Here is a 21,119-nt window from a genome sequence, read left to right as displayed (position 1 = left end):
AGATCACTTAAATACGTCCTGATTTCCACTATAAAAGAACTTGGTGTGTCTGAAGGCAGGTTCTTCCAACGTTTCGCCACATGGGTCACATTAAAATGCAGTGATGGTCGTGGCCGTTACAGGCCGTCAAATAATCAGAGGGGTAGTACCCCATTACTCTCAAGGGGTAGTCTGGGTCGAGGATAATACATTCTGTGACAAACTGTAATTAGTAAAAGGCTTCTTTCCACCATGCCCCCACTTTGCCATTTTAAATTTCTGGAGGTGCACAGTCCTCCAGAGAATACCACACAGGGTTTTTAACCAAGCTGCCATGAGCGGCACCAAAAACCTTCTTTTGCCTTTTCACAGAGCCAAGCTTCCTTAAAATTGTCCTTTAAGCATGAACTACATCAAAACTGTGGATGCTCTTCTCAAGCTAATTGGAACCAAACGGTCTGAAATCTTCACGTGCTGAAACCCACTCCTCTCTCTTCCCCGTGGTGCCCACATCCTGAAACTGCACCCACAAAACAACCCTGAAAACCCAGGGAGGAGTCAGAGCGGGTCCTGTGGGTGGGAGAGAACTGCCTGGCCCAGAAGGAAAAGCGCCCCAATTGGGCAAATGCCTCTACTGATGTATTCTCCCGAGACTCCTCATAGTCTCAGTGAGAACTATTACAAATATTAGGAATTTCACAGAAAACTCATTGGAAAAGCAAACACTATGGAATACCTTGCGAGAATGCCAGTCAAACACCAATCACTAACTAAGCAAAGATTTAAAGAGCAAAGCTGGTCGTCAGTGACTATGTGGTTTTATAAATATCAGAAATTTAAAAATGTCAATTTCAAAACAGAAAATATTGACCCAGGGGTTCAAATTAATGTCCACTGCTTTGGACTTTAAGACACCTTTGTCATTACCCTTCATTTTCTTCAATTTTTCAATCCCCAAGGAAAAGTACTACAAGAAATTGTTTATAATAGGTATGAATACAGTAAACATTGATTGTATGGCTGCTAGATGTCCAACAACGTGCTAGGTACTGGGGATACAGCAGTAAACAATTCACATGGAAATCACTGCCCCCCTGGACCAGAATTTGGGATGTCAGCAAAAGTCGGGAAAAAACCCACACATGCTGTACTAGATGAATGAGCCCTTGGCCCCCTCTGCTGGCCCCTCTTCCAACTGCAACTCATTCCATGAAAGGATGGCTGAATCAACATTTTTTTCTTCCTAGCAACAGTGGGTTAAACATGACCTTTCAGGAGGTTTTATTTTCACTTGATTTACAATTTTAAAAATGACATCCTGATATTGATGATGCACAATCACGACAGAGGAGCTGACCATGAGGAGTCATGATGTGCCATAACATTCCGAAAGAGTGTCCAGGGCTCGAGTCCCTGACCACAGGCAGCACAGGACCCTGGCACTCAGCATCTGGGCCTGAGGTTGTCACCTGTACACTGCGGGTGCTGAACCCCAGGCTGGCTGCAAGCCCTATGACTTTGTTTCTACGTGAGTCGAACAGCTTTGTGTCCCGCGTGGCTCGTAAATGCTTGGAAAGAAGCGTATGGACACAGCAGATGTCCACTGAGGAACACGGCATTGGCTTCGGTTCAGTGAGCTCCATTTCCCTTAACAGGTGATTCTGGGGGTAGCTCAGGGAAGAGCGTGAACAGTGCATAACTTGACTTCGGCAGCATATTTGGCAAGGCCATAGTGTCCTTGCAGGCAAGACAGGGACAGGTAGACCCAATGTTCAGTTAGATGGATCGTAGCTCAGGGACAAATGAAATCCATAAAGCTGTGAGCGAACAAGTCTGAAGACCCTGCAGGGACAGCGAAGGGAAAGAGAACAGAGCTGTGTTCTCAGCACTCAGCACTGTCCTGCTCAGATATCAGGATTCCTGACGCAGCAGGAAGAGACTTCAGCAGGTATGTGAGCTAGAACAAGGACCGAGAGTGTTCCTGTCACATCCAACCAACAACACAGCATGTGAGAGGGTAAGTATGGTTCTTAGCCAGGGGAAGGACTGAGCTGGCGGGAATGCAACTGAAAATGAGCTGAATAGACAAAGAGTTCAGTGTCACAATAACTACTAACATCAATATAAGTTCCCCGGTTCCAAGCACTGTGTTTGGCCTTCATGGAAATTACTGCAATGTCTACAGCAATCCTATGACACAGGCTGTATTAACAGCATTTTATCGATTAGGCAACTGAGGCTCAGAAGTGAATCGCTCCAAAAGCAATACAACTGGGATGTGGCCGAGCCAGAACTCAAATCCAAGTCTATCTAACTAGAAAAACCAACTCACACTGTACACGACAATACATATACTGATCAAGGCTGGCCAGGGTCCCTTTGACACTCCACTGCACCCTCCTCCATCTCATCGGACCTTCTCAAGAATCTCTCTGTGCAAAGCACTGCACTAGGAGAACGTCTCAAAATGAACCCAGACTACCACATTCAGAAAGACAAATAGATGTACATTTCCCTATTCCTCCCATCAAGAACAACTAGAAATTCTGGACATTGTATCAAAACAGGCATCGGAAAGCTCTGAACGGAGAGGAGACAGATTGACTGCCGACTTGGGGCCCAAGGGGAAAACTTGAGGGGTACTATTAACACCCTGAGGCCATACCTTCCAGGAATGACCAGGAAAGCAAGACATTCTCAGAGAAAGGAAAACTAAGACAATCTGTGGCCGGCAGAGCAGTTAAAGGAAGTTCTCTACACAGGAAATAATGAAAGGAGGAAATTGGAAAGGAACCGGGAAAGAAGAGGAAGGGAGTATATATCAATATAATAGGCTTTCCTTCTCCTGTTCAGTTTTCTAAACTGTGTTTGACAGTCAAATTGAAAATACTGTTGGATATAATTCCACATATATGTAGAGAAAATACTTAATATCCCATTAGAAATACAATAAGATAACAAATGAAGAGAAGTTAATTTTGTATAATTTATTACAGCTGATAGAATGACAACACCAACAGACTGTGATAAGCTGGGTGTACTCATTACAGAATGCCCAGAAAAGCACTATAAAGGCTTTACCAAAAAATACATTCAAAAACGCTACAGCTAAAGAATGATGGAATTTCAAAATACATGCAGCAAACCCTCAGAAAAGCAGGAAGAAAGAAAACAGACAAAAAATGAAAAGAAATAGAAAACAAAAAATAAGATGGCAGACTTGGCCTATCAATGATTATAGGTGTAAATAGTCTAAATTCACTAATTAAAAGATAGCCAAAGAGTGGATTAAAAAATAGACCAAATGTATGCTGTCTACATCAAACGCACTTCAAGTATGATAATATAAACAAGCTGATAGTAAAAAGCAGAAGGAAACATATCATAGCAACGTTAACCAACAGAAAGCCAAAGTGGCTCTATGACTGTCAGACACGGTAGGTTTCAGAATGCAGGAAATGACCGGAGACACAAGGGGTGCTCTACAGGGGCCAATCCACCCACAGGACACAGCAGTCCTAAATGTATCTGCACCTCACCATGGAGCTACAGAATGTGGGAAGGGAAAGCTGATAACACTGAAAGGGACAATAAACAAAGGAACAATGAAGGGGTGCTTTCAACAGCCCCTTCTCAACAAATGCTAGGCCTAGCCAGAAAATCAGCAAGGGTTTAGAATTCCACAATACCATGAAACAACAGGAGATAATCCATTTAGAACACGTGACCCAATGACAATATACATTTTTTTCCAAGTGCCCATGAAACACATATCAAGGTCGACCATAGCCTGGGCCATGAAACAAACCTGCACAAGTTTTAAAGATTGGCAATCCTAGACTATGTTCTCTGCACATAATGGAGTCAAACGAGAAACCATTAACGGAAAGAGGAAAATCTCCAAACACTTGGAAGCTAAACAAATTATTTCTAAAGAATACATGGGTCAAAGGAAAAAACATGAAATGCATTGAATAGAATAAAATGTAAAATGCAATATATCCAAACTGGTAGAACAGTGTTAAAGCAGGACTGAGAGGGAACTACATAGCATTAAATGTGTCCTTGAGAAAAGAAGAAATGCCTCAGACTGATCATCTAAATTCCCCACCTCAACGACCTAGGAAAACAAGAAGAAACTAACCCAAAGCAGGAAATGAAAATGATCGAAGGAAAATCAATGAAACTGAGAACAGAAAAATAAGAGAAACAATGAACCAAAGAGTTGGTTTGTTAGAAAAATCAATAAAAGAACAACGACACTGGCAAATCTCTAAGAAGATAGACAATGAGAAAAAAGAGGAGACACAAATGTCAGAGAACCACCTGACACACAGGCATCAGAGAATTAGGAAATACTGCAGAAATCTCCACATACGGGAATTTGACACTTTAGGTGAAATGAATGAGTTCCCTCTAGAAACAGAAACTATCCCAACTCATTCAATAGGAAATAAGTCACTTTAATAGCAATGTCTTTATTTTAAAGTTAAATTCATAATTTTATAACTCACAAAAGAGAGATCTCGAGGCCTCTACAAAATTTATAAAGAAATAACACAAATGCTACACAAACTCATCAAAAGGGAGAAGAGGAAGAAATCCTTCCCAGTTCATTTTATGGAGTTAATGTTATTGTAATGATCTCTGATACAAATACCAAAGACAAAAAAAAAAAAGAAGAAAAAGGAAATAGCTGACCAATATCCCTCATCCATATAGACACAAAAATCCTGAACAAATTCTTAGCAAAGAAAATTCACAACTGTATCTAAAGATTGTACACCATGGCAAGCAGGGCTTATTCCAAGGACGCAAAGCTCATGCCAATATTTAAAAAGCAGTAGCGACAAGGCATTATTCCATAAAACTAAGGATGAATCTTCAATTATCTTAAAATTTAAAAGATTATTTCTTTTACAAGACAGAGGAAATATGCCCATAAGAAATAAATTGGACATAGAGGTAGGTGTAGATACCACATTGGTTTTTACCTTCTGTCTTAGACATTCCTAGAGTCTGTTAGAGGTCAATTCCTGAAGCCTAACAGGATTAGATTTGCACGGTTCTCTGTGATTCTGACAATGAGCCCAGTGTGGGAACCCCGGGGCTGGAACACAAACACAGGGCTGCCTGCAGCAAAGATCCCACTGCATCAAGAGCAGAGGGAAGGACTCACAGGAAGAGAAGCAGGGCAAGGGCGTTGCAGGAGGTGAGTGTGCCGAGCAGAAGGAGCCTGGGCTCAGAGAGAGATTAGGTCCAGGAGACGTCAAATAAGTACGGGTGGTCCGAGAAGATAATTCATTTTTCCCTGCCCTTGTCCTCAATGCACCATGCTGTCTGTGACCTCCACATCAATGTCCTACCCTCAGTAGGATGAAGTTCCACAAGGGCAATGACTGCTGTCTGATCCCTCAGTGCCCCATCCCTAGGTCTAGAAGAGGGCCTGACACAGTCGGCAGTCTACTCGTGTTTGTCAAATGAGTCCGTGAACAAATGAATAGGAAAAACAGAAGAGTAGAGAGATAGTTCAGGGCTGAAGCAGCAACCATCCCCCCCAAACCCTCCTAAATTAACTTCTCAATAATAGGCCTACATTGGAGCTCTATGACTAAATGGAGACTGCATCTCAAGAGATGATCAATTACATTCTATCATAATTCCTAAACGTCTATTAAAGCTCCATGACTTGAAGTCTCTTCTATGGGCCAGAAAATGTGCCAGGTGCTGCATATCCGTGACCTTTAATCTCACCCTCTGACATGTCACAGGTGAAGGATCTGCTCAAGGCCCTTGGCTGGGAAACGTGCATCTAGGACTGACCTCTGATCTGCCCAACTCTAAAAGAACTTACTGCTTCTACGGCACCAGTACTGCCTGGAACATATGGATAAGGTTCAGTACATCATTTATCTCCTAAATGTAAGCGTCAAGTATGCTTTCCCAGAAATTGCACAGACAAAAGTGGACATTTTTCTAAAACTCATGAAAAGTCAAGTACCTTGGTTGATGCCTGGTCATACTGTGCTGTCAGTTCGGCCCTACTTTTGTGCAAAACTTTCTCCTTTTCATTGAGTTCCATTTTTGCTTTCTCCAGTTGGAGCTGGAGTTCTTGCGACTGATTCACTTGGACTTTCATTTCTTTTTCGTGTCCTTGGAGTTGTAGTTCCAACTCGCCAATCTTGCTCCTTAGCTCTTAAATCACAAACAAAACCCGCACGTCGATTAACATCTACTTATCACAATTTACAACTAAATTCAGAATATATTATTTATGTTACTCTGCTCTGAAATCTTTGATCACACAAATAGAAGTCAATTCACATTCAACACAGAAGCTCCTTTAATTGGATTTAGTTTCAATGTTTAGTCTCCATTGTTATTTGTAGTCAAATGTCTTGTAGAAAGCAGGAGAAACAAATTTTCTTGTTATCACAGAGAAACTTGGGGAAGAAAATGCTTTTCTAAAATTGTGAATATTATATGATTGAGGCTGCAAAAAGTGCATCACGTATAAAACCTTTATTTCAATCAGCGCTTGGTCTCACACTGGCAGACTGATACTTGCTTTCTGGGGACATCAAAGAAATAAGTGATGAGCAGGGAAAACTTCACCCTCCCACATCCTCCAGGAGCTTTACCTCCAGCAAAGATTCAGGCAGTGTGAACCTCCTCTACTGCCAATGTTCACAACACTTTTTCTCAATGTTGCCCCCCGCCCCCTGACATAATATTGGTACCATGGCACCGGCAGTGTGACAGTTCTCACCAGTGCAAACCGATGGTCATTTTGGATGTATCATTGCACTGGAAATGATCCTAGTCTGCAGACTGGATTGCAAACCACCACCTGGTACCCTTGGCTGTCAGTTGCAGCGTGGCACAGTGGCCAAGGTCACAGGTTTGCTCCCATATGGACAAGCTGGCTGCAGAGAGCAAAGCTGTTCTGAGCACACATGCCACACCTCTGGCCAAAAGTGGCCAGGACACAGGCTTGTTTCATGGGACACAGAAGGAGCCAGAGAAGTGTGAGGAGTGCCAACTGTAACCAACCTACTCACCCTGCTTCTGGAAGGACAAGTCAAAGGCATTCGTCCTGCTTTTGAAAGCTTCAAGGTCCCAGCTTATCAGTACAAATAAAGGTACCCTCCAAAATTGTGGTATCTTTTCTCATTCTCAAAAAGACAGAATATCCACATCAGCAGCCTGGGATGCTGACCACGGATGTGGCTAACAAAACCCATAAGCACTTTCTAGGACTAAAAATGCCTGGAATGACCTCAAATTATCTCAGGAAAATGTAAACCTGATTTCACTCAAAAAATTACCTTGATTCTGGGCTTTTAGTTGATCCAAAAGTTGAGAACTGCTAGAATTACTACAGAAGCTGCTATCAGCACCTCTTTGCCCTACTTGCAAAGTTGATCTACTACTCGGAGTCGCTTCTTGTTCCCCAAAAAAGTGAGATGCAGAGAAACCTCTCCTAATTGGAGTTTGTAGAGCATTGGAAGACAGACGACTTGGCGTCTTTTCTTGTTGCCATGGGAACACAGAGGACGAGGCCTGGTGTCTGGCGATGTCCCGGTGATTCATGGTGTTTTGTGGAATAACCTGGCTTGCTTTCTGTAAAGACAGAAACTCTTTAGCGCCCTTTGGAAATCATAGTATTCAAGACTCTTTTCAAGCAGAACATAAAGCCATGTCACCGGGTGAGCACTCCCACTGGCTATCAGGAAAGAACTTCCAAGTCAAGGGAACTGTTAAGTCCCAAGGCCCAGGGAGATTTTCTTATGGTCAGACCTCAGCACTGAAGGGTTAAGCCAGTACTGCTGAGGCCCAATCTGTTCCATGTGGGCTCAGGTTTTGTATTTATTCTACAACCCTCAAGTACTCCATTAAACATGCAAGTGCCAATTGGAATCATGAAATTTGATTTTCCTTTGCCCGCCCTTTGTCACCACTAACTCCCCACCCTCCATAGCTTTGCACAAAGAGAATCAAAATTCAATATCAGCCCTGGCTGGTGTGGCTCAGTGGCTTGAGTGCCGGCCTGGGAATCGTAAGGTCACTGGTTCGATTCCCAGTCAGGGCACATGCCTGGGTTGCGGGCATGCGAGAGGCAACCTATCACTCGATGTCTGACACATGTAGGTTTCTCCCCCTGTCTTTCTCCTTCCCCTTATCCTCTCTCCAGAAGTAAATGAATAAAATCTTTTTTAAAATTTTTTCAATATTAACCTAAAGAACTCTATCAAGAATCTCACTTTCCACCATACCATGTCCCGCCAAAATGTCCTATAAGGTATCTTATGTTATATAATAGATATTTGTGGATTTTCTAATGCCTTGAATTCTTCTCTTTTTTTTTCCACCCGCATTCTGACAAGACATGGCTTGAGATGCTACATTTCATTCTTTACCTAAGTGCTTTTCATGCCACAGGGAGAGATTTAATGTTTATGGACTCACGTTCCTCCACTAAATAACTCTGGGAACCAAGGCCAGGGGCAGAATTATTACAAATGACTGAACTGGATAACAAAGCACAAGATATTTTTAGGAAGAACTAGAAAGTTATTGTTTAACTTTTATTCATCTTGATAAGCAATGCCTTTGTCATCCATGAAAACCCTGGTGACTCTAGAACAAGGGTTCAAGGCACAAAAAGAATTAAAATTGTTCAATCTCTAATACAGGCTTCTGAGCCTCAATATCTAAGGTATCTACTTATAAACTTGGCCTTTGACTCTTTGTGAAATTATGCTATCTTATCAAGTTCTAGTTTAGTGGATGTACACCATTAAAGCCCAAATGGATTTTTTTAAACAAGTAATATCATGGGAGAAAAAAATGGAAAGGAAAATTCTATAGATCCTAGGAATTTTCAGAGTCAGTCCCTAAACAAGAGGGATGGGCTTCTAAAACATGCATTTTGTTTATTTTGTTGACATTAAGCAAATATCTTTATCCTCCTCTCTCTGCTCATTTATGCACATCAAAATGGAGTTTAAAAACCTTGTTGGCAACTTACTTAAGAGAATTGGGGAGATGATTGGGATAAAGGAATCTCCCCACTCTATTTTATTCACTCTTTACCTGTTTTGGAAATTAAGAAATATCATAACCAGCCCTGGCTAAGTGGCTCAGTTGATTGGAGCGTTGTCCCATTCACCAAAAGGCTGTGGGTTCAATTCCCAGTCAGGGCACATACCTGGGCTGCAGGTTCCATCCCCGATCAGGGTGTATATAGGCGAGCAGCCCATGGAGGGACTGAGGGAGGGTGGGAAGGGGGAAGGAAGGAAGGAGAGGAGGAAGGAAGGAAGGGAGGGAGGAAATATCATAACCAAGGGACGAGGAACTTTACTTTTTCAGTGTGAGAAAGATGCACCCGCTCCAAGTCAAGCAGATTTTCTTCTACCGCTGTTGGAGCCTGTACGAAAGCACTTTCTCAAGCGCACACGGCTGTAAGGCCCATAATTCACTTACTTTTGCCTGCAAGGCTTTCACCTCTGCCTCTAATCTTTTCCGTTCTTCCACTTCTTTATTATATTTTTCTTTCAGATCTTCATATTTGGAACCTAAACACAGACAAGGAGATACAGATTTACATTGATCATTGACTTTGTGAACTCACAGATCAATCATTACAAAGGTAGTTCAGAAATGAGTATCTTAGTACAGCAGAAAGAACATTTCAGTTAGATCAACAGACATGGGTCAAATTCTTCAAATATCAAAATCCATGGAAACACAGGTGTTTTGAATGTTCTGAAATTGAATTATTTTTGAAACACACCACAGAAGGATAAAGTGAAAAGGATAAGCCAGCCAATAAGTCTGCTTATTTGAATGTGTTTCTGCAGAAATTCAGAAAAGGCTGGCAAGTGTAAAGACACTGAAGTCATTAAGATCCCCGAAAATGGCTACAAGAAAGTTTCATGATGAGACGCATTTTCCTAAGACATGAGCTAAGTTTTTAAAGCTTCACTATAACTGGTGCTAACAACTAGGTGAGATTTCTAAATGTTAGTAAAAAAAAAAAAAAGAAAAGAAAAGAAATTTAGCCCTGGCTGGTGTGGCTCAGTGGACTGAGTGCCAGCCTGCAAAGTAAAGGGTCACTGGTTCGATTCCTGGTCAGGGCACATGCCTGGGTTGTGGGCCAGGTCCCCAACAGCGAGCATGTGAGAGGCAACCTCACATTGATATTTCTCTCCCTCTCTTTCTCCCTCCCTTCCCCTGTCTCTAAAAATAAATAAATAAAATAAAATGAAATAAATTTAAGTGAAAACTACAGTCTTACTAAGCTGATTGCTCAATAGAGCTCAACTGATGTACATTGTACATGTCACAGCAAGTAGCTGCATTTTTTGAGTGCCCCGATTAAAAAGTGAGCTCAAAGCTGAATTAACTCATTTCCTTGGCAGAACTGAAATCTCACTAGAAGAACTATGTATATGAAAGAGAAAACTTCTTACCGCCATAATACTGACTCGGTGTTATTGGAGTTGTAAACAATTTTTGTGGTGTGTTACATGCATTCCCAGAGACATCTGCAGACCGTGCAGCTTTCTGGCTTCTTTCAAGTTCAGATTTATAGCTGTTAGAAAAGGACACGAGAGGATGCCAAATCAAAGCAAAAGCTACAGAAGAGCAGCACCATACTGTTCCCAGACAGGCATAAGCTTACAAAACTCACCATGTCAGAATTCTCACCACTTCCTTTACCCAAACACACGTGAAGACATGAACTCAGTGACCCGTCTCTAAAGGGACGTAGACTAGTCAGGAAAACAGAAATAAACCACTAATCACAACATCCTGAGGGCTACAATAAACATCTATAATAACCACACAGAGGATAAGAAAGAGTTGGGGGGTTGGGGATATATTCCAACTAAATTTTATATTCTAAGCCAAGGAGAGAGACAGGAACATAAAAGAACCCAGAACTTCAGAAACATAGGGAAAAACCGGTATCTCTGAAGCATGAGCTAAAACTCACAAAAACGGATGGCAATACTTACGTTATGGGGTCAGAACAAAGCACAGACTTGATCTCTGTACCATGTGATTTATGATATTTATTTACTTATTTATTTATTTTGTGTGTGTGTGTGTGTGTGTAGGTAACATTTTAAAAACACATATAAAAATCAAGTTAACATAATGCATAAATATATGGCTGAAAACAGTTACAAAGAAATGGGGGAAGTAAGCTATATGTTGTATGTATGTATAGAATATCCCTCCCATTTAAGTTCTGAACACCTTTCAGAGTCAAACAACCTAGAGGAAGATTCAATTCTTGCAAGTCTCTAATGTCTGACTTTAGCTTAGGACAGAAATATAAAGTACACCCTAATAGAATGGCTGATGAGTACCATTCTCTTTGGCAGGGTCGCAGCCCTCAAAGGAGAGAGAGAAGACAGTGCCTGAGGGCCCCGGCTCCCCCAGCCCCAAATTCAATCTCAGAAGAAGCAACGCACGGGCTGAAAATGACTACTCAGCAAACCAAAGCATCATATTCGAGCTCATAGTAGATAACAGTACTATCCAATAAAAATGTTCTATTAACATGAAAAAAGTAACAAGAGACATGTGAATTTCACCTTAATATTTAATTCAAAGTCATCAAAATACCATCATTTCAACTTGTAATGAATAAAACGTTTTGTATTTGCTCCTTACTAACTCTTCAGAATTTGGTGCACATCTCAGTTTGCACTGGCCACATTTCAAGGGCGCAACAGCCACCTGTGGGCAGCAGCTGAAACTGTCATTCTACAGGTGAATTTGATTTTGTTTTTCTTTTAATCATATTTTATTGATTATGCTATAACAGTTGTCCCATTTTTTCCCACCTTTATTCCCCTCCGCCCTGCACCCCTTCCCACCTGCATCCCCCCACCTTAGTTCACGTCCATGGGCCATACATCTAGGTTCTTTGACTTCTATGTTTCCTATACTATTCTTAACCTCCTGCTGTCTATTTCATATCTACCATTTACGCTTTTTATTCCCTGTACTTTTCGCCCTATTCTCCCCCCACCCCCTTCCCATGGATACCCCTCCATGTGATCTCCATTTCTGTGATTCTGTTCCTGATCTAGTTGTTTGCTTAGTTCATTTTTGTTTTTGTTCTTTTTTAGGTTCAGTTGTTGATAGTTGTGAGTTTGTTGTCATTTTACTGTTCGTATTTTTGATCTTCTTTTTCTTAGATAAATCCCTTTAATATTCCATATGGTAATGGTTGGGTGATGATAAGCTCCTTTAACTTGACCTTATCTGAGAAGCACTTTATCTTCCCTTCCATTCAAAATGATAGTTTTGCTGGATAGAGCAATCTTGGATGTAGGTCCTTGCCTTTCATGACTTGGAATACTTCTTTACAGCTCCTTCTTTCCTGTAATGTTTCTTTTGAGAAATCAGCTGACAGTCTTACAGGCACTCCTTTGTAGGTAACTGTGTCCTTTTCTCTTGCTGCTTTTAAGATTCTCTTCTTCACTGGCTGGTGTAGCTCAGTGGATTGAATGCTGGCCTGTAAACCAAAGGGTTACTGGTTCAATTCCCAGTCTTGGGCACATGCCTGGGTTGCAGGGCAGGTCCACCAGAAGCGGGTACATGAGAGGCAACCACACACTGATGTTTCTCTCCCTCTTTTTCTCCCTCCCCCTCTCTAAAAATAAATAAATAAAATATTTTTTTAAAAAAGATTCTCTCCTTATCTTTAATCTTAGGTAATACAATTATGATGTGCCTTGGTGTGTGCTTCCTTGGGTCCAACTTCTTTGGGACTCTGAGCTTCCTGGACTTCCTAGAAGACTATTTCTTTTGCCAGATTGGGGAAGTTCTCCTTCATTATATTTTCAAATAAGTTTTCAATTTCTTGCTCTTCCTCTTCTCCTCTGGCACCCCTATGATTCAGATGTTGGAATGGTTAAAGTTGTCCCAGAGTTTCCTAAGCCTCTCCTTATTTTTTTGAATTCTTGTTTCTTCATTCTGTTCTGGTTGAATGTTTATCTCTTCCTTCTGCTCCAAATAGTTGATTTGAGTCCCAGTTTCTTTCCCTTCACTGTTGGTTCCCAGTATATTTTTCTTTATTTCACTTTGCATAGCCTTCACTTCTTCCTCTATTTTGCAACCATACTCCACCATTTCTGTGAGCATCCTCATTACTGGTGTTTTGAACTCTGCATCTGATAGGTTGGCTATCTATTCATCACTTAGTTCTGTTTCTGAAGTTTTCATCTGTTCTTTCACCTGGGCCCTATTTTTTTGTCTTAGAGCACCTGTTACGTTAAGAAGTGGAGCCTTATGTGTTCCCCAGGGTGAGGCAACCCCTGTTGCTGCGTTGTGATGCTGTATGGAGGGGAGGGGTCGGAGAGGGAACAGCGCTGCTTGCTCCGCTCTCTGCCAGTTTTCAGTCACTTCCCCGCTACCCACAATCAAATTGGGCCTTTCTGGTGCTGCTTCCCGGGTTGGTGGGTTTATGTACATTCTAGGAACCTGAGGGCCTCTACACCCAACTCTCCTGTAAGGCTGGAAGTTTCTCCTGTCAGCACAACCTCTACAGATTTTTACATCTATAGGTTTTGAGGCTTTCTTTTCCTGTGCTGGAACTCTGGGTTGTCTGGCTCCCCAGTTGTTCCTCCCAGTTTATCTGGATGCAAATGTGGGACTGCCAGCCACTGCATCACCCCCCAAGTCCCGTCCTCTAGCTGCCATCTTGCCATGTGTCCTCTCCAGCCAGCTGCTCATCTCTGTCCCTCCCACCTGTATGGATGAATGTTTCTTCTTGAACTCCTTGGTTGTTGGACTTCTATTTTCTGCAGTTTGGGTTGGTTTTTGTTTTTAAATTTGTTGTTGTCCTTCTTTTGTTTGTGCAAGGAGGAAAAGTGTATCTACATACGCCTCCATCTTGGCCAGAAGTCTTGCAAATGAATTTTGAAGAGTCTTGCATAATCAATGTTTCTTTTCCATCTCAAAATTCAGCTCTTACCCCCCACTTTCTCTATTTTTCATTAAAAAAATAAAATTATTATTTTATTTTAAAATTATTATTAAACAGCTTATTATTATTTCAAATGATAAATAAAAGTATATACTGCTATTATTTTTTTTATAAACATTTGTTTCTCCTTTCTCTTAGGGACAAGGATACAAACCACTACAACCAAGAAGGACTAAAAGAAGCAGTTTTCTACTAGGTTTAACTACATGAAGTTGCCAAAATCAACAGTTTTTGATCAACCTTTCAAATGGTCCAACTGAATTTGGTTGAGATGTTCCTGAAACGTAATCAGTGGCTATTGATGGAGAAAAGAAGCTCGTGCTCTGCACTGGAAGGTTATCAGCGATAATTTGAGAACTATACTCAACAGTTTTTGTGGTTTTGTTTTTATACTCTTTAAGAGTTTTTATACTTAAGAAAACTATACTCTTAATAGTTGTTACACTCTGAAGTGTATAAACATGCTTTCCAAAGAAATGAATATTCCAGTATACTGAGGTGAGCATCCTACTTCCCTACCACCTATTTTTCAAAATGAATGACTTATCTTTCATTCATTCATTCAAGAAATATTTGAGGACCTACAATTGCCAGCTGCTGAGGATTCAGTGACAAACAAGAGAGACAAGATCCCTGTTCTCATGAAATTTGGCAGGGCAGACAATTAACAAGAAAACAAAAAACTCAACGAGATACAAGTTGATTCCTAATTTTCAATTCACAGATAGCCACCTTCCTACACGGATAGGAAACAAAGTAAGAAAAAGATCTCTGAGCCTAAGAAAGCATCAACTAAATGCAGTGTAGAATCCTGGGTCAGATCCTGGAACAGAAAAAAGACATTACTGGAAAAACTATTCAAATCCTACTCTAGTCTGTAGTTAGCAGCACTGAATCAATGTTTATTTCTGTTTTGGTCATTGTACTTGGGTTATATAAGATGTTAACAGATGTTTCTGTAAGTCTACTGTTATTTAAAGTATTCTTTTTCAAATTTATGGGTGTGCACTTGCAGACTCAACAATGGAACAATTTCCTAAAGTACTTCTTGCTTTTAACTTCTAACATTCTGGTTATTTTGACAAAATTCCACTATTAGAACAGGAAGACACCCTTCATAAACTAGCAGTCTTTAGGCCTCAATAAATTTATTTTGATAATGCCTCTCGGGTTTTGTAAATGGAAAAGTAGTAATAAGCACTTTTTTATTCCTTAAATATAACACTTAAAATGACAAATTAACTAAGCAATGCTTAAGCTCCCTCTCAGATGGAAATCCCTCTTCTTGACTTTGCTTCCCTCCTTCCCTTTTCAGTTCAGATGCCACCGCCCAGGACTTTAATCACTCCCTTCCCAATATCCTCAATCATTCCATGTCTTCTGTCCCATTACCCTGGCCAAAAACAATCCTAAATCAATCTTCCTGTTTACCTTTTCAGCGTTTACATCCCGAATGCTAAAGAAAAAAAGAAAAAAGAAATCATACAGCCCCATAGACGGGTCCCACTAGAACTTTCTTCCTTGTCTCCAACCTCAACTGGGTGGAGGACAGTTTCGGTATTATTTACTATTGTATCACACAGTAGCACAGAGCTGGCTCATGACACTTAATAAACATAGAGAGAATGAATGAATGAAGTGAGCAACCATTCAACGAATCCGTATAGCACTGAGGAATCATAGGACTCAAGTATATAAGAAGCAAATTTCCTTAGATCATTGTTTTTTCCCCTGCAAAAAAATACCACAATATATAATAATTATATCATTCAAGGAAAAGATAAATGTGTCTCATGAATATACACCCACATATCCATATAAACACCATTCACAAAATTACCTCTTAAGTTCCTGTTCCAGTTTCTCTATTTGTTTTCTGGTTGAACTCAGTTGTCCTTCTTGCAAATTCACTTGTGCCTCCTTGACTTGAAGGTCGTGAGAAATCTTCTGCTTAGCCTTCTCCAGGTTTTCACATATTTCCACCAAGCCTTGATTCTCTTTCTTTAGGTTTGCGGCCTCCGTTTTTTCATTTTCAGCCTTGTGGGGGTTGTTCAAAAGGAAAGAGTTCTCTTACTTCGTGAATTTACCAGGTATTATTTGTAAAACTGAGCTTAACATGGACAACTGATTTTCTGAGAGAGGGCTGTAATGACCCAGATATCAATGCCTGGTGAATGCAAATATTTCTAGGACCTCACTTTAAAGTCTCTAGAGAGAAAATTCTACAAAGATATTGTTATCTTTGCTCAGGCTTACACGTACCCATCATAGAAAGAGAGGCTTCAATATGCTTTCAAGAATTAATAAATAAAACTAAAAGTAAGCCCTGTAAATCTCCCTTAGCAGCTCATTTTCAAGTTGGACTGCTAGAGCCAGTAAGGGTAAGGAACTGGAAAATCCTCCCACTAGCAAGGACCTTTCAGAAGCAGTGACTGTATCACTACTGTGCTGGCTCATGAACAGGTGAGAAAGAAGCACTGTTGAAGTTTTCCTTTCCTAGTGCTGAAGAGATGAGGTCTGGGAATATCAAAGTGAAAAGCCCACTCTCAAAAAGTGACAGCCACCAAGTGTTCTATACTGTCCCCCTTCAATACTAGCAGGTCAGCAGAAAGGAGGACAGGGATGAAAAAACAAGGTAAATGAAATTAAATGTCTCAAAAAAGACCCTGACCAGTGTGGCTCAGTTGGTTGGGCATTGTCCTGCAAAGCAAAATGTCACAGGTTCAATTCCTGGCCAGGGTACGTGCCTGGCTTGTGGGTTCGGTCCCTGGTCAGGGCACATACAAGAGACAACCCATCTATGTTTATCTCTCACATCAATGTTTTTCTCCCTCTCTTTCTTCCTCCCTTCCCTTCTCTCTACAAATAAATAAATAAAATCTACTTTTTAAAAAAGAATCAGAAAAGGAGACAGCTTGTTACCACCTAAGGATAGCAAAACCATTTTTCCCAAAATCGAACAGGCCAAGGAGAAACGATTCACACAAAGAATGAGTGGACCGTTGGGAACCCCGGCTTTTCAGGGCTACCTTCTGTTTTTGCTTTTGCAGCACGGCCTCCAGAGTCTCCAGTTGAAACTGCCTTTGCTGCCGTTCTTTCTTCAGCTTCTCCAGCTGTCCTTCGAGCTCTTGAATTTTCTGAAGAGCTCTGGTGGGCAGGCCTTCTTTCCATTCTTCCACCACCCAGCTCATTTTGCTCTCTTTTATTTGTCATTCAAACATTTGTAAATAAAGTGAAAAAAATAACCAAATTGTTAGTCTTACTGGAGTGCAAGGACGCTTAAAAGTCTCAGTCTACAGAACCGCTGTTAAAATCAAGTTTGAAAACTCCCTATTTCAAACCATAACGAAGCATGCATAACATCTGTCTTCCCATCCTCTGAACGGTGACTACCAATAACTCCGACTGTGACATATATCATATGCTCTTGCTTTCTGTTTTTCTTACTTCCCCCATTTTTAGAGGGGCTACCTGCTCGCTATTGATCAATTTGTGTCCATTATACAAAATATGACTATTTTGCCATGAGGTTTTGGGTGAAATAAACCCTATAAACAGATAAAATACAGAAGCTAGTTTGTAAATCCTCTTCTTTCCCCCCTTCACGTCCTTAATTCCCACTGCCTTTTTGTTGCTCTTCCTCTGGGACATCCACAAGCTGGTCATATCTCCTGCTCACAGTCTCTCGTGACACAAGAGCTGCCTCACCTTCCAGTAGCTCTCATTTGTTGAATTAATTTCCAGAGTGAAGAAAGCTATTACTATAATTAGTACTAAAATCACTGCAAAATGCAGTAAAGTCCCTCTCCACACCGACCTTGACCAGGAAACAGGCACATGTCCTCTGTGATTGAAACCCCAGCTCAGGGACCTACAGGATCTGGGACCTTGGGCCTGCGATTCAACTGCTCTGTGCCTTGGTTTCCTCATTTTCACAATGGGGGACAATTATGGCGGCAACTTCCTAAAGCAGGGGTGTCAAAATCATTTTCGCCGGGGGCCACATCAGCCTCGCAGTTGCCTTCAAAGGACCGAATGTAATTTTAGGATTGTGTACATGTAACTACTCTTTAACAGTTAAGCAAGAGATCAGCGCTGGGTAGCAACAAGGTGCCGGGCCGGATAAAACAAGGTGGAGGGCCAGATTTGGCCCTCGGGCCTTGTATTTGCCACCTGTGTCCTAAAGCATCAGAACGCTTTTCCATTTCTCTATTTCAACCTATGGTACCAAGAGGTAAATGATGTACCTCCTCCTCAGCAACATCTTAGGTCGTTTATCAGCTGGGAAAAAAAGCAAAGCAACTGTTCTTCATTCATTAGCCTTTAGCACTTAAGTGCAAAAAGAGCACTCATTTTCCAGTTATTTTGGCAGTGGGGGTGAGAATGAAGTCCACAACCTTTTAGCGGTTTGTTTCAATCAACTTTATCAGTGAAATTTGTTATCAGCACAACTAATAGTAGATGAAAGTACTAAGAATAATAAAAAAGATTTTCAATTATTAAGAGAGAGAAACAAAGGTCTAGGAAAACAATTTGTTTATCAAGCTTTGGAAAGCTGCGTTTTCTCTGGTTTAATTTTTTTTGCTCCCAGATGGCAGTTCTTTGAACACAACACCTTAAACTCCACTCCCATTTGCCCCCAAAAACTCCTGAAGGGCGCCTCATGCCTCTCCTCCAACAGGAGGCGATTTGCACCGTCCCAATAGACTGCTCTGTCTATGCCAATCTACCCGCAGCTTGCTCCTTCCGGGATGACCGTGTGCACCCCAGAGGCACACACTGGAACTGACCTCAACAATTCTGCCAGTCACGGAAATTATTACATCAAGACGCTCTAGCCAAGGAAATATAAAAAGGAGCGATTTAGACAGATGCAGAGATGAGCTTGTGAAATTGGCAAGGAAGACTGGCAAGTAGGATGCTTTTCTATTTCAAATCAAGGACACAGCTATAAAGAAGTGTTTAAAGCAATTACTAGACCCAAGCTAATTTTGATTACAGCAGACTTCGACTGATTATTGCATCAAGAATCTGTATGGAGCCACTGGGGAAAAAGAGTTAAAAAATGTATAAACCTAAAAAGTAAGATGTAAGGACAAAGGATGGGGCGGGGCACGGGGGCGTGGTGAAGAAAAGCCCTGGAGGTTAAGGTTCCCGCAAAGAGGAATTACAGGACTTCCGTCCTTTCCATTAAATGCTCTTTCTATCCCGGATACAGTGAGAACACTCTTCACGCCTGAATCACCCAACCCCGTCAAGTGCCCGAGGAAGCTCTTGTGTGACGTGTGACTCGTCTGACCCCCCCGGCACTGCAGGCCCGTTTTCACGCTTTCCCTCCACCGGAATCCCCCATCTCCACCAAGAAACCCGAGTTCCCGCCTACAGTGCCAAGGCTGAGCCTGAGAATGAAAACTGCCCGCTCCTCTAGAACACACTCACGGATAGGACTCGGCTCATCTATTCCTGCGGTCCTCCTAATAGAGCAGACACAGGCGCACAAGTGCGCCCAAAGAAATAAAGGGAAAGGCAACAGAGAAATGCTCTCGTGACTAACAATAATAAGCACACCATCCCGCCGCCGCCCAGACCAAAACCCAAGCTGGCATCTCCTCCAAGGACAGAAGGACCCAAGTCCACAAATCCAATAGGAGCCACTGGTTCCTGGTGAGGGAAATAGCTGCTGATCTCCAATTCTCTGACCTTCCCAACCTGGAAACGGACCCCCAAGGTGCGAGTTCCTGACCCTGCAGGGTCTCGGGACACTAGCGCGAGCACGGTCTCGGGACAGGCTGTAGCACAGCTTTCCCGGGACCGGATTCCACAGTCGGGTCAGGTGGGAGGGGGCGGTCCAGGAGCGCAATCCCACAGGCATCCCGTGCCAGTATCCTCCCGCACAAAGCCAGCGTCTCCCCAACGCCCGCCGCGGCAGCGGGACCCACGCAGAACGCTCACCTTGCCAGTCCAAAACGAAACACACCCCTCAAACGGTCGGACTCCGGTGCAGACTCCGAGACTTGGAGCCCCTTCACTAACTCAAACTATCCACGGCCCCCACCCGTTTTCCTCGCGCTGGTTTCCGCTCTCCACGAACGCCGCTTCCAAACCTACGGTGGTTGCTATAAGCAACGGTGGGCCAATCCGTTTCCGCGCACTCGCGCTGCCGCCTTTGATTGGTCATTTCAAATGAAATTAAAAATCAAGCACTTACCACGAGGTGCTCACGCTCAACTTCAATGATTTTTTGTTGTTGTTGGGGGGGCGGGGCTGGGGCGGAGACTGTGTGCTTTTATTGGAGGAAGTTTTGAACACTTTTTCCGCAAAAACTGGGGCTGCGGGGCCTCTGATTAGGAGGGTGTGGTCTAGCGCCTGCAGCCAGTGGGAGAGTGCTCTCTGGTGAAAACACTTAATACTGCGCATACATTTCCACTTATTTATGAAATATATAATTTAGGGCATAGATACTTGGTGCTATGCTTGCCATGCATTCTTCATCCAGGGTCATTCTTAACGATTATTTCATGTAAGTCTTATTTTATTTAAAAGTTAACTAGGGCACATAGAAGCTATGTAATTTGATATTGAACCTACATGATATTGAACCTGCATGATATTGAACCTGCATGATATTGAACATGCAGGACCTCTTAAGTCCTGTCCTTTTATTGATCATTTTCTTTTTTTTCCTTTTTTGAACCCCGCCCCCTCTGCTGTCGCTAAGAACCCCTATTGATCTAATTCGAACGAGTGATTCGGGACACGTGTTAGCTGGGATTCCACAGGAGGAGTTTGTGGCCAGAAGAATCTCCAAAACAATGTGATCTCTCCTTTTCTGAAGACTACTGTTTTGTGTGTGTCTGTGCACTTGTTTTATTTCCTTATGCAACTTGAAAGAAGCTTCTAAAGGCAGAAGCAAAACAATGAATTGTTACATTATTGGATCTCTAATGCTGTCGTTCTTCAGTAGATTTCCCACGTTATGTAAACCTCTCCTTATACTGTGAGCACCTTGCCTCCCACTGAAATTCTGCTCTTTCCTCTCACTGAAATTCTGCTCCTTCAGAGCCCAGTTCAAATGCCACTTTCTTAGGAAAACCTCCCTATTACCCACCTCTTAGAAACAATTACATCC

At 42.0% G+C, this 21,119-nt stretch overlaps 1 protein-coding gene and 1 pseudogene across 2 annotated transcripts in view; one reads left to right on the top strand and one right to left on the bottom strand.

The window, feature by feature from the left end:
- The window catches only part of CENPF (centromere protein F), a 52,922-nt gene extending 32,845 nt beyond the window's left edge, over positions 1-20,077 (bottom strand). For both annotated transcript variants that reach the window (XM_053915925.1, XM_053915924.1), the window contains exons 1-7: positions 19,943-20,077; positions 17,020-17,189; positions 15,831-16,027; positions 10,455-10,576; positions 9,466-9,557; positions 7,308-7,602; positions 5,981-6,174 (exon numbers count right to left, since the gene is read on the bottom strand). In XM_053915925.1, coding sequence (XP_053771900.1) covers positions 5,981-6,174; positions 7,308-7,602; positions 9,466-9,557; positions 10,455-10,576; positions 15,831-16,027; positions 17,020-17,181 — 1,062 coding nt within the window. In that variant the 5' untranslated portion in view covers positions 17,182-17,189; positions 19,943-20,077. The remainder of the gene's footprint in view (positions 1-5,980; positions 6,175-7,307; positions 7,603-9,465; positions 9,558-10,454; positions 10,577-15,830; positions 16,028-17,019; positions 17,190-19,942) is intronic.
- On the top strand, positions 9,801-9,910 carry LOC112299215 (small nucleolar RNA SNORA33; annotated as a pseudogene).
- Positions 20,078-21,119: the final 1,042 nt, after the last annotated feature.

Source organism: Desmodus rotundus, chromosome 12, assembly GCF_022682495.2.
Source record: "Desmodus rotundus isolate HL8 chromosome 12, HLdesRot8A.1, whole genome shotgun sequence".
NCBI classification, from domain to species: Eukaryota; Metazoa; Chordata; class Mammalia; order Chiroptera; family Phyllostomidae; genus Desmodus; species Desmodus rotundus.
Note: the sequence above shows the minus strand (reverse complement) of the source record. Positions and strands in the feature narration are given on the sequence as shown.